The 12,500-nt window shown below is 36.2% G+C and overlaps 1 protein-coding gene across 1 annotated transcript in view; it reads right to left on the bottom strand.

Annotated features, from left to right (window-relative positions):
- Window positions 1-2,202: 2,202 nt before the first annotated feature.
- LOC135215847 (neural-cadherin-like) overlaps window positions 2,203-12,500 on the bottom strand; it is a 16,661-nt gene continuing 6,363 nt past the window's right edge. Inside the window, 7 exon segments of the mRNA XM_064250800.1 lie at window positions 2,203-3,143; window positions 4,014-4,176; window positions 6,702-6,914; window positions 7,207-7,442; window positions 7,930-8,119; window positions 8,273-9,179; window positions 11,166-12,500. The exon segment at window positions 11,166-12,500 is cut by the window's right edge and continues 938 nt beyond it. Coding sequence (XP_064106870.1) covers window positions 3,116-3,143; window positions 4,014-4,176; window positions 6,702-6,914; window positions 7,207-7,442; window positions 7,930-8,119; window positions 8,273-9,179; window positions 11,166-12,500 — 3,072 coding nt within the window. The 3' untranslated portion in view covers window positions 2,203-3,115.

The following is a 12,500-nucleotide window of genomic DNA, read 5'->3' as shown; positions in this document are numbered from 1 at the left end:
TGTCAGTTGCCTGTAAGACTTCATAGGAACAGCACAATTAGTCAGGTAATTGGGACGTCTTGCCGCCTGGTTCCCTGAAAACGAAGGTAGCTTCTTGAAACTACCGGTTCTTCTTTGCTAACATCGTGGTTGACATTTTTTCCTTTCTTGTTTCCCTATTAGAAACAGTCTTTTTGAGGGAGTGAGTGGTTGAAGACAGACAGTGAAGATACTCACGAAATGTTCCATATTATTTTTCATTCAAACATTTGTAATTCAATGTAAGGACGTGATTGTGAAATTTGTATTTCGTTTGATATTGTTATTATCAAGCCATAGACTGGTGACGTTATCTGTTCCTGAGGCATTGAGATACTCTAGGCCTAACCTGGGAAATTTGTACTCGGTTTTTTATTATTATTAGGATTAAGTCATGGGCTGGTGACGTCATCTATTCCTGAGGAGTTGAGATACTCTAGGCCTAACCTGTGTTGATAGTTTGAAGTGGGTGTTATAGCTCGGGTATTCCCCCACTGGTGTGGTTGTTATTTTAGGCCGTCCAGGTACACCAACCTCATGGACGGCCTATAATACCAACCACACCTCTTGAGAATAAACAGAACTCTGTTCTGGATCTCAAGAAAGATCTTGTGCGCCCGAGAGTTTTAACGGCGCTGGAGCTTGAAAGATACTCCTCCCACATCCACGTAAGTTTTGTCGTATGTCATCCTTCACTAGATTTAATGCTGCTGTCTTAAAGAAAAGACTAATAGAATTAAGCGCCTCAGTGCCGTCGTGGTCGGTATAGTGCTGGCGTACCACGTCGGTGGCCTCGAGTTCGATTCTCGGGCATTTCATTGAGGGGTGAGAGCTGTGTTTTTCTGGTGATAGAAGTTCACTCTCGACATGGTTCGGAAGTCAGGTAAAGCAGTTGGTTCCGCTCCTGAATAACCACTGGTTCCATGCAACGTAAAAACACCATACAAGCAAACAAACTAATAGAATTAAAGCTGATACTTTCTGGGCATTTGTACTCACTCTTATGGTAAAAAAGTGATTAAGGCAAAATCAACTTCTATTCATTGAATTTGTAACATGGTAGAAATTAACATACCTCCTTCAGAAGGACATTTCTTGGATTCGAGAAGCACATTACATCTCTTGGGAGCGATTTTCTATGATGCCCTATGCAACGAAGCTTTAGTAAATAGTGTATATATTTATGAGGTTATTGATAAAGCGATTCAAAGCACGTTCTATTTCCGTATTAAAAATATTTACTGATTTACAGTCCACTAAGTACATATTACAGTAATTTAATTACAAACAGTTGTATCAATGATTTGTGATAATTTCATAAACCTATCTTGGCAGATAGTATGCCATATCAAGCTGAATATGTCAAGATCAGTCTTCTAATGATACACAAGCAATCTGTTGAAATATTTCATCATTTTTCAAGAGAAATAACACTCAAAATACTTCTTCTCACGCAATATGCATGCCAGGGTTGTCATAACTTCTTTATAGAATGCCTTTCTTTCTGGTAACACGCAAGTTTGTGGCGGAAACTTCGTGAATGGGTTCAAGAGTTATGATTATCACTTACAAGTTGGCTCTTGGAAGTTATCAAATTGCCCACCAAGCTCTCATAGTATCATTTGAACACTAGATCTTCTCCTTATACTTAATACTTATTTGACATTGATAAATATGTAATTATGAACTAGAAGCTAAATTGTTTTACATTAAGAATATTCACAAGTGAAGACTTGTCTCTATGCAACAGTTGTATAAACACATCCTTTCAGAAAATTCTGAATGTACACGCCATAATCTGAAAATAGTTTATTTTTGTAATCTACTCGGCCACTGAATATGTGGATTGTCCAAAGAAATGATAAGGAAATGCTAAAATGTAAAAACGTACTATTGAATATATATATATATATATATATATATATATATATATAATATATTATATATATAATTATATATATATATGTATATACATATACTATATATATATATATATATATATATATATATATATATATATATATATATATATATATATATATATATATATATATATATATATATGCATGTATATATATATATATATATATATATATATATATATATATATATATACTATATATATATATAATATATATATATATATATATATTTGATTGTCATAAAATGCAACATGCAGTGAAGTATAAACACATCCATAGTGAGAGATGTTACAGAGTATAAAAATTCTCTAATATATATTTGAGAAATCACTTATACCATTAGTTTCTGCGAGAACCAGAAATGCCATTTATATTTTTACAATCAGGTCATGGAAAAAAGTACGTTTAAAAGGCACTTTATTACTAAAATCATAATTTTATCTTAGATTTTTAAGGAAATTCTTCATGATTTCGGGGTTTCAAGTTAGATTACCCCCATCTCAGAGATTTGGCACCTATTAAAGAATGGCAATGCTTTCCATGCTTCTTAAAGGGACTTTGCGTAATTCAGACAACAATTAGCTCTTGCTAATACCTTATCTTGTCACGTCCTCTTTGAATACTACTAATAACCGATGATATGCATTTTCTTTAACCCAATTTGTCAAGTTACTGATGTTAGTGATATTTAAACAGAATCAAAAATTCCTGAATGGTGTCAGTATGACGAAAATGAATAATTATATTGCTAGCATAATTAGAAATTGAGACACATCTCTGAGACATCAGTAAATCTGAGTCATTTATAACCTCAGTGACTTTGGTATCTGTAATAATTAGTTTGATTTTACATATAACATCTATAGAAAAATCTTCCCCAGTTAGTTTCTGCATTAGACATTTCATTATTGTTATTTGCAATTGGAATTTTTTATCATTACTACAGCAGTATTTAGTACGAATTGTTTGAACCCAATAGGAGAATTTCCATTAGTTTGACAACATAACTGAAGATGATATCGGATTAATCGAAAACTGGAGGTTCTGATTTTCAGATGTTGAAAGACCCAATAGGAAAGGTCTCAGGTGAGCGATTCGTAGCAGCTACAGCTGAAACACCCAATCCTGTGATGTTGCTGGTCTGTTATTTCTTGAAGGCTCACTCTTCATGTCTATCAAAACTTTGTCTCCTGGGGCTGGTTGCTGCAAAAGGAGAAATGAATGTCATGAGAATGTTTCAATTTGCAAAATTAAACCCACATCCACATACTCTACTGATCATACAATCACTCATTGAGTTTCATTTCTCTTGATTTATATTCGAAAAAAACTTCTTCATTTTCTGGTGTCAGTTAAATTATTCCTTCCATCTGTTATTGATGACCTAACAAAAATGTTCCTCCCTGCACTGTCTTCCTTCTTGATCCATCCCTCCTTTGGATCTACATCATCATTTTTCTTTTATTTTTGTTTCGTCCATGATTATTTCATCATTTAGTTTTGTGGACTAAAGGTCATGATTACTTGGCTTTGCAGTCACCAGCCGCCTATGTTTCCGGGTATTCTGGGAAAAAATACGCAGACTTCCTTTTTGCACTTATCGGTTTCTGTAATAAATGTGTTTGTGTATTCATACATACATATATATATATATATATATATATATATATATATATATATATATATATATATATATATATATATATATACACACACACATATATATATACATATATATATATATATATATATATATATATATATATATATATATATATAGAGAGAGAGAGAGAGAGAGAGAGAGAGAGAGAGAGAGAGAGAGTTATATATAATATATATATCTATATATATATATATATATATATATATATATATATATATAAAGTATATATATATATGTGTGTGTGTGTATACAAGTCGATAAAAATATAAGTCAATTATTAAAATACGAGGAGAATTGTTTTAGAGTGATAATAGTCTAACAGAATCCGGAGAGAAAAGTGAATAAGTTTCTACAGGACGGATTATATGAAGAAACTTTCTTCTCTCATTATGCTGAAAAGTTAAAATTACCTAAGGGACGGGAGGTAGGTGACAGAAGATTCCCCGCCGTCGCAGATGTAGTGACAGAGGTTTTCCCAGTGGAGCGGCTGTGGTGGAGAATTCGCCAGAGTGTTTTCCTCGTGATTGCTTACGATGACGTCCACGCTTGTGATGCCGCTGCTCAGAGATACGTCTGCAGGAAAGAGGAAGAGACGTTTGCCAGAAATTCGCCAGAAAATGAGATATGAAATCGTCATCGTGGTAGCATGAAAATAATTGTTATTACTCTGATTGCAAAGGAATTTTTATTCATTGATTTATTGCTGTGATAGCATAAGAATTATTATTGACTGTGATAGCGTAAGAATTATCATTGACTAGATTATTACTGTGATAGAATAAGAATGATCCTTTACTTAAATATTACAGTGATAGCTTAAGAATTATCATTGACTGGAGCATCAGTGTCATAGCATAAGAATTATTATCGACTGAATTATTACTGTGATAGCATGAAAATAATTATAGATTAGATTATTAATGTGATTGCTTCGGAATTTTTATTAATTAGTTTATTACTGTGATAGCATAAGGATTATTACTGACTGAATTATTACTGTGATAGTATAAGAATTATCATTTACTGAAATATTACAGTGATAGCGTAAGCATTATCATTGACCGACGTATTACTGTGATAGCATGAGAATTATTATTGACTGGAGTATGACTGTGGTTGCATGAGAATTATTATCGACTGAATTATTACTTTGATAGCATGAAAATAATTATTGATTGAATTATTACTGTGATTTCATCGGAATTTTCATTCAATAGTTTATTGCTGTGATAGCATAAGGATTATTATTGAATGAAGTATTACTGTGATAGCATAAGAATTATCATTGACTGAAGTACTGATAGTGTAAGAATTATCATTGACTGCAGTACTGATAGTGTAAGAATTATCATTGACTAAAGTATTACTGTGATAGCATAAGAAATATTATCGACTGACTTATTACTGTGATTGCATGAAAATAATCAGAGATTAGATTATTACTGAAATATTACAGCGATAGCGTAAGAATTATCATTGACTGAAGTATTGCTGTGATAACGTAAGAATCATCATTGACTGAAGTATAACTTTGATAGCATAAGAATTTTTTTTATTATTACTGTGATTGCATCGGAATTTTATTCATTAATTTCTTGCTGTGATAGCATCAAGAACATTATTGACTAAAGTATCATTGTGATAAAAATTATTACTCATTAAATGATTACTTTGATAGCATAGGAATTTTTATTGATTAGATTATTATTGGGATGGCATAAGAATTATTGTTAACTATGTTATTGCTCTGACAGCATAAGAATTATTATCAATATATGATTATTACTGTGGCAGCAAAAGAAGGATTAGCAAGCACTTTCTTATTATAATAAACTATGATCGTTAGGAAAGTTAAAAATAAAAATAAAAAGAGTACTCAATGCAGACAAAGCTATGACGCAATATTGCACTGTTTCCTAAGCCTTATTATTTCATATCATATGTGATTTTTAATGATACACTAAACTTGAATTATAAGATAGCCTGTTTGGCAATATTAAAAAATTTCCTGAAACTTGTATATAACGTCATTTTTATGACGTGTGATTTTTAGGGCCGTGATAAAGTTGAAATGTAAAACAACCTGTTGGCAACATCAAACAATTCCCTGAAACTCGTAATTATCGTGTATAACGTGTGATTTTTAGTGTCATAATAAAAGTTGAAATCCGAAACAGCTTGTTAATCCTAAGCTAGCGTTGACCGTCGTTCAGTCTTCAAAAGGAATAGGGATAATCTGTCAATCACAATCAAAGTTGTCAACACTTTCATGCAAATTAGGCTAAATAACCACCATGTCATTTATATAGCTGTCTATCTGAAACTTTGTAACCTATTTCACTAACAGCTCCATAGAAAATATATATCCAGTTGAACTACTTGACAAGATCGTCCGCTGTCATGTAAAACATATCCAGTTGAACCACTTGACAAGATCGTCCGCTGTCATGTAAAATATATCCAGTTGAACCACTCGACAAGAATCGTTTGCTGTCATGTAAAACATATCCAGTTGAACCACTTGACAAGATCGTTTGCTGTCATGTAAAATATATCTAGTTGAACCACTTGACAAGATCGTTCGCTGTCATGTAAAATATATCCAGTTGAACCACTTGACAAGATCGTTCGCTGCCATGTAAAATATATCCAGTTGAACTACTTGACAAAATCGTTAGCTGGCATGTAAATTATATCCAGTTGAACCACTTGACAAGATCGTTCGCTGTCATGTGCGGTACAAAAAAAAAAAAAAAAAAAAAGCTAGTAATGAATGAATGAAAAGTTTCATCATTACCTTTCAAGGCAATGATGACATGTTTCATAAACTGTTCTATATAAGTAACACCAGTTGAACCACTCCGACCCTTTCCACACGAGGGGCAAATGCACGCCGAGCAGACACTGTTACCAATTCTGTGAGTGGATGGCGATCACGAGTGTCGTCCAAGTCATAGCTTCGCCTGCCTATGACTACTGCCTCACATGGACTGTTTGATCTGGTAACTCTGTTGAAAAGTGAGAATATTACGGGCAAATCAGAATGCCCGTCGTGTCTTTGCTCCTCGTCTGGAAGGGGCTTAATCAGGCTTAATCACCTTGCGTTTTGCCTCTTAAGAAGTTCCCGCCATTCGTGACCACGGAGACAGGTGCTATGTTCATCGCGGTAAGGTCAAGAACTGTCATCTCTCCTTCGACAGAACGTTTACTTCCGAGCTGAACGTCAGCGCTCTGCCTCTTCTTCTCAGATTCCCTCTGCTGGATCCGTTGTCTTCTGAGGTGCAGACAAAACAAAAAGGCAGCCAGCAAGGCTGTTGAATGAATCATTAAGGATACGATATAATACTATGAGCAAAAGGTACTGTTAAAGAAGTGAAAGAGTTGGGACAATCGAATAAGTGTGTGTAAGGTCTCTTTGAAACTGAAGTTTCTGTTGAAAGAAATCGTTCATGGGAAAACCTGTTACATTAAATTAAACGTGTATTACTTGTTAATCTCATATTATATTCCCAAGTTGCGAGAATTCGATTTATTTAATGATGATAATCAAACTTGAAAAAAATCTGTAGTGCTACTCATTCATAAATTCATCACTCTCCTTACCCACTACTGTTATGAGGCAGACGGTAATAGCAGCCAGAGCAGGCAGACTAGGGGGTGATGAACTTATCTCCTTTATCATTTCACAGTTGATGCCTTCATACCCGTCAGGGCACCGGCAAACGTAGGATGGCTGCTGATTGTAGCATATACCCCCATTCTTGCATGGACTAGAAAGGCATTCGTCTTCATCAAGGCAAACTCGATGGTCTTTCGAGAGCAAAGTCCCTTCTGGGCAACTGACAAATAAAGGCAATGAAGTCATTTCAAGAGGTTATCATGCATTAGGTGGACGCCTTCAGCAGATCTGATCAGTGATCAGCCTTTGAGGTTTTTTATCAAACAAACACTTAATTTTGGTTTGGTTGATTGCGAGGTACATGGGAAAGAGTAATGTTTTAGGTTAATGTTGTTAGGTAAATATCTATAAACAATTTACAGATATCCTCAAAGGCTCTCCCCGTATCCTTTCAAGAGAAAAATGAAAGTTTTGTTTTTTGAATAGTTTATTATTGTAACAGTGATGATGATGATGATTATCAAAAAAGATATTTATAGCTTTCTATTAAAACTCACACAAAAAAGAAAAAAAAATATTACAGAAAGACCGTTGGTTTCGGCTTAACGTGACAGTTATTTAAGAAATAAGTAAAGAGCAGTTAATGGCTATATGTATTACTAATTACTTCCATAGGTATAACGACTTGGGAAAAAAAATGTTCTTACCCACATTCGTGTTTCATCCAAAGGTCCTTGCAAATGAGTGGCGCAATGCAGGTTATATTAAGGCACTGGTTAGGAGAAATACACCCCGAAGCAAGGTTGTGGAACACAGTTACTTGTGCCCACTGGGTTCCAGTAAGCCCCGGAGGCAAGGGGAGGGCTTTACCCTCAACTCGAAGATCGTCTAAGCAGCCTGAAATTTCCAGACAGGAGACCTCACAACCTTTCCAGGGTAACATCAAGCATAAATGAATTCAGAAGCAAGATAAGTATATCATTTCATCCACGGGGCAAATAGATTCAGTTAGATTTCATTTTCAAGACATTTTGTGGAAAAAATAATTACCAAGATTATAATCATTGTACACGGAGAAGACGTTAGCACTAGTATAAAGAACTCTCCCACCGACATACAGGCCTTCTTGCTCGTCAACATTCATCAGCATGGGGCCTGAGAATATGGAGGTTTCATTATATCTCCTTCCTTCTCCGCCATCTAGGAAAAGCATAACCACCGGTCCAAATCTCTCAACTCTGGCAACATGCCACTTCCCATCATTCACAGCGACAAATGAAAGGCACAGTCTCTGTTCTTTTGAGCTGTTCAAAATAAAACGATACTGCAAGTTCCCATCTCTAATTTCGAGAATACCAAGTCCTTGACTGAGGTGGTCAGATAATCGGATTAATTCACCATTGCCCTCCCAAGTCCTGAACCTCAATTGAAAACTCGTGCGAAAAGGATTGGGCTGAAAGGACAATGAATACTTGACGTAGGATTGAGATTCAAAAAAGGCTGGGACAGTCGGCTCATCGCAGTAAGGTCCCGTCCAGCCAGGGTTGCACGAACAGAAAGGCTCGGTAATGGAGCCATCGCAAACGCCGTTGGGGCCACACCATGACTGAGAGGAGTTATTGTGACAGGATCTCTCAAACTGGGAGCATCCACTTTCACTGTTTCTCTGCAGGCCCGGACTGGCGAAGTCATACAAATGGCTGTTTATCATCAGGTTTCTGATGCAGCCCTGAAAAGGTTGCCCCAGGGGCGTCTCATCTTCAGGGTAGAGATTTCTAAGAAGCCCAGGGTGTTGAGCTAAGCCCCCAACTTGCAGTGGGCTGTTTAGATTTATATATTCGTTGAATGGAGGCAGTCTCCCGAAGGCCTGGCACGATGAGAGGTCCGCCCTGTGATCCCTTTTGCTGGTTTCAGAAACCACAGCGTCAGCACACTGATCTACAACTACCCTTGCTGTCTGAAAATACATCTTATTAGTTTTGAATCCCAACAGAGAAATGGAATAAACGTGCAATAATATCTCCTTTTTTGTACAAAAATAATACATACTTGATTATTAAAGAAATATGAAAATAAATACACTTTAAACAACTATAGTAACATTTATTATTTTACTTTGATCATAAAATTTTACGTGAGAAATAGATTTATGAGATATAATCTACATATGATGCTGTAAACTTTATTTGATAGTTATAGAATTGTTAGAAAGTTAAATGATCATTATTGGGTAATGAATAGTTTAAAAACTCGCTGTCAAATAGAAATTTTTTAACATTCAATATGATTACGTGTTATTCACTTCAAAACTCGCTGTCAAATAGAAATTTTGTTACATCTAGTAAATGTGGTTATGTGTTATTCACTATGGGAAGCTGAAGATATTCCAGTTTCATTTAAGTGGTGCTTCATGGACTCGGGTACCTAATTTAAGTGGAATATATATCTATCGCAGTATTACATGAACTAGCAAACTTACCCATCTATGATGGGTGATAAAATACGGGTGCAGAAGTGAAAAATTTATATGTACTATTTGTTCAGCAATATTAAAATAAGGGCGATTACACGAATAGTCTCTCTCTCTCTCTCTCTCTCTCTCTCTCTCTCTCGTAATGTAATTCAAGGGACGATCACTGAACGCAGAGAAATTCTTATTCATTGTTCTTTACCCTCTTTTAATGATATTCTCTCTCTCTCTCTCTCTCTCTCTCTCTCTTTCTCTTAAAGTAAGTGAAGGGACGATCAATGAACGTAAAGAAGTTCGTATTCATTATTGTTTACCCTCTTTTAATGATTCTCTCTCTCTCTCTTTCAATGTAAGTCAAGTAACGAAGACGGTGATGGAATTATCGGATTACTTAGCTCTCAAATCACAAATTATCTCCTCTCTCTTTCTCTCTCTCATTTTTCGATAGCAAGATGAAATTATAAAAGTGTAGTCCATTAATGTCGTTAAATGGCTCTCTCTCTCTCTCTCTCTCTCTCTCTCTCTCTCTCTCTCCTTGTCGGTGACTTTAATTCAACGGAACAGGGATCTTGATTGATTCGTTTCTTTGTCAATTACTTTGCGCGGTAATACGAATAATAAAGTATCTTTCTTTTCATTATGTTACTGCAAAGACGCAACTTGTATGTCAGTGCGTTATGGCTACTGATAAATGTTCTTATGATCCTGTGTCTTCCAAAAAAGAGTAGAAAGTAGGAACTTGTCAGTTTCCTTTTTATTATGTCCATTGGCAGGATCGAAATTCCGAAGCAACAATACCGGGCAGTACTTCAACATTATTTTGTGCACTGGCAGTCCCTATGGATTTAAGTTATTCAAAAAATCTTGCGGATATTGATGATAATTTTCATCTTCTATTGTGTCCGAGCTGAAATATTCGCGACTTTCCCCGGGGAAGTTGTACAGAAATTATGTATGAAAAATCGTAAAGTAACTAAGTCTACGGGAATAACCGGCTCGTTTCACGGCCAGAAACAGCTCCGTTTCAGGGAATCCCTTCCCACCCCCACCCCCTACAAAGGAGTGGGGTTAGGTTGGATGAAACCCCATTACAAACCATCTTAGGGGTCCCCACCATAACCCTGCCAAGTTTCATGCCCATCTGACCAGCCGTTTAGCCGTGATTGAATGATAGACAGAGAGACAGACAGACAGACATTACGCCCATTATAGTATGATTACTGAAAACCTGTTTAATAACTTCGCAGGTGAAATTTCGTCTGAGAGTATCAAGCATATGTAATAAGCATAATATTTGTCTTCGTCTCTGTTCATGAAATATTTGAAATTGTTTTTTCTACATACGGTAGGCCCATGTTGCGGGTGAATACTAATTAAATATTCACTTAATTCCCGTTGAATGAAACCCATGTCAGCCACAGTCAGAAACTTCACAAGTTCTAGCATACCTTACAATGAGCATTGAACCTTTACCTCTCTATCCCAGAAGATGTCAGCTTTGTGCCACTTGCCATCATTCAAAGTACCAGAAGCAATCACGTTCAGCTGTAATGTGCCTGATCCAAAATTAATGAAAAACCTCAGTTTGCCCTCTGTTACCTCCAACGCTATGAAATCCTTCAAAAATTGCTTACTCAGACTATTTGAGAACAGGGGACCGTTATAGAAAATTAATCCTTGAGATTCTACAGTTAGAAATTCGACACTTAGATGGGAACTTTCACATGTCTTCAAAGGGGGGAACCAAGCGAAGCCATTTCCTTGAAAACTTCTAGATAATAACTGGCATCTTGGTCCGTTAAACCCTTCTGGGCAGTCACAGCGGACGCCGAACTCGTCTGGTACGCATTGTCCATCGTTATAGCATGGATTTGGACGGCAGGATTCCGTTTCAGAAAAATTTCTCGCACTGCACGTGCATTCGGGTAACACTTTCGTTCGCACACCCACAAACGCAGTTCTGTTGGCATCCACTAAATACTGGGGTTTGAGCACTTCTAACTTACTTGTACAGGAACCAGAACAATGATGGTTTTCAGGCAAACACTCGTCTATCCCTATCATGATGATATTCAAGCCTAGTTGGTTTTCAATTTCGTCTTTGTGCATCATGAGCAAGCCATTTAATTCAACCGACGTAAAGTAACGGGAGTCGAAGATTGAAAATAAAATATCGGTCTCTGGTGGAGTTCTTTTTCTCGACTGAATACTGAACAAGTCAATGCTGTGCGGACTTACTTCAAAAATATTTGCAAGTTTTTCCTGGAAAAACTCAGCAATACTGCGTTTGGGGTTTCTAGTTCTGTCATTCCACTGACTGATAAATTCTTCATCAGAAATTCCCTCAATCCGAACAGACCCGGCATTTTTTATAGCAGTATCAGACACATGCCTCACGTGTACAGTAACTTTGGCCTCTATTTTTACCTGCAAGTGACTGGTATCTTGAGCATAAAACTCGAGTTCATACGAAGTTTCGCTGGTCGCATATTTCATGGTAATCATTCCGCTGTCTTCATTCAGGTGGAAGTTAGGGTGGGGATTCATCGCCCAGGTAAACTTTTTATCTTCTATATCCCAATCATCTGGATCCCAAACATAAACACGACCGACCTTTGTTTCATGTGCTCTACCTTTATAACTGTAAAATAAGACTTCTTTCTTCCCCCTTTTCATTTCATTGTCATTAACGTCTCCTATGATAACAGTTAATGTCGAGGTCCCAGTCATGGGAGGAACACCAGAGTCGTGAATACTGATGGGAATATGAAATTTTTTTTGCAGTTCACGATCGAACTTCCTGAGGGA

Source organism: Macrobrachium nipponense, chromosome 5 (genome assembly GCF_015104395.2).
Source record: "Macrobrachium nipponense isolate FS-2020 chromosome 5, ASM1510439v2, whole genome shotgun sequence".
Lineage (NCBI taxonomy): Eukaryota > Metazoa > Arthropoda > Malacostraca > Decapoda > Palaemonidae > Macrobrachium > Macrobrachium nipponense.
This window is presented reverse-complemented; position numbering and strand designations above follow the sequence as displayed.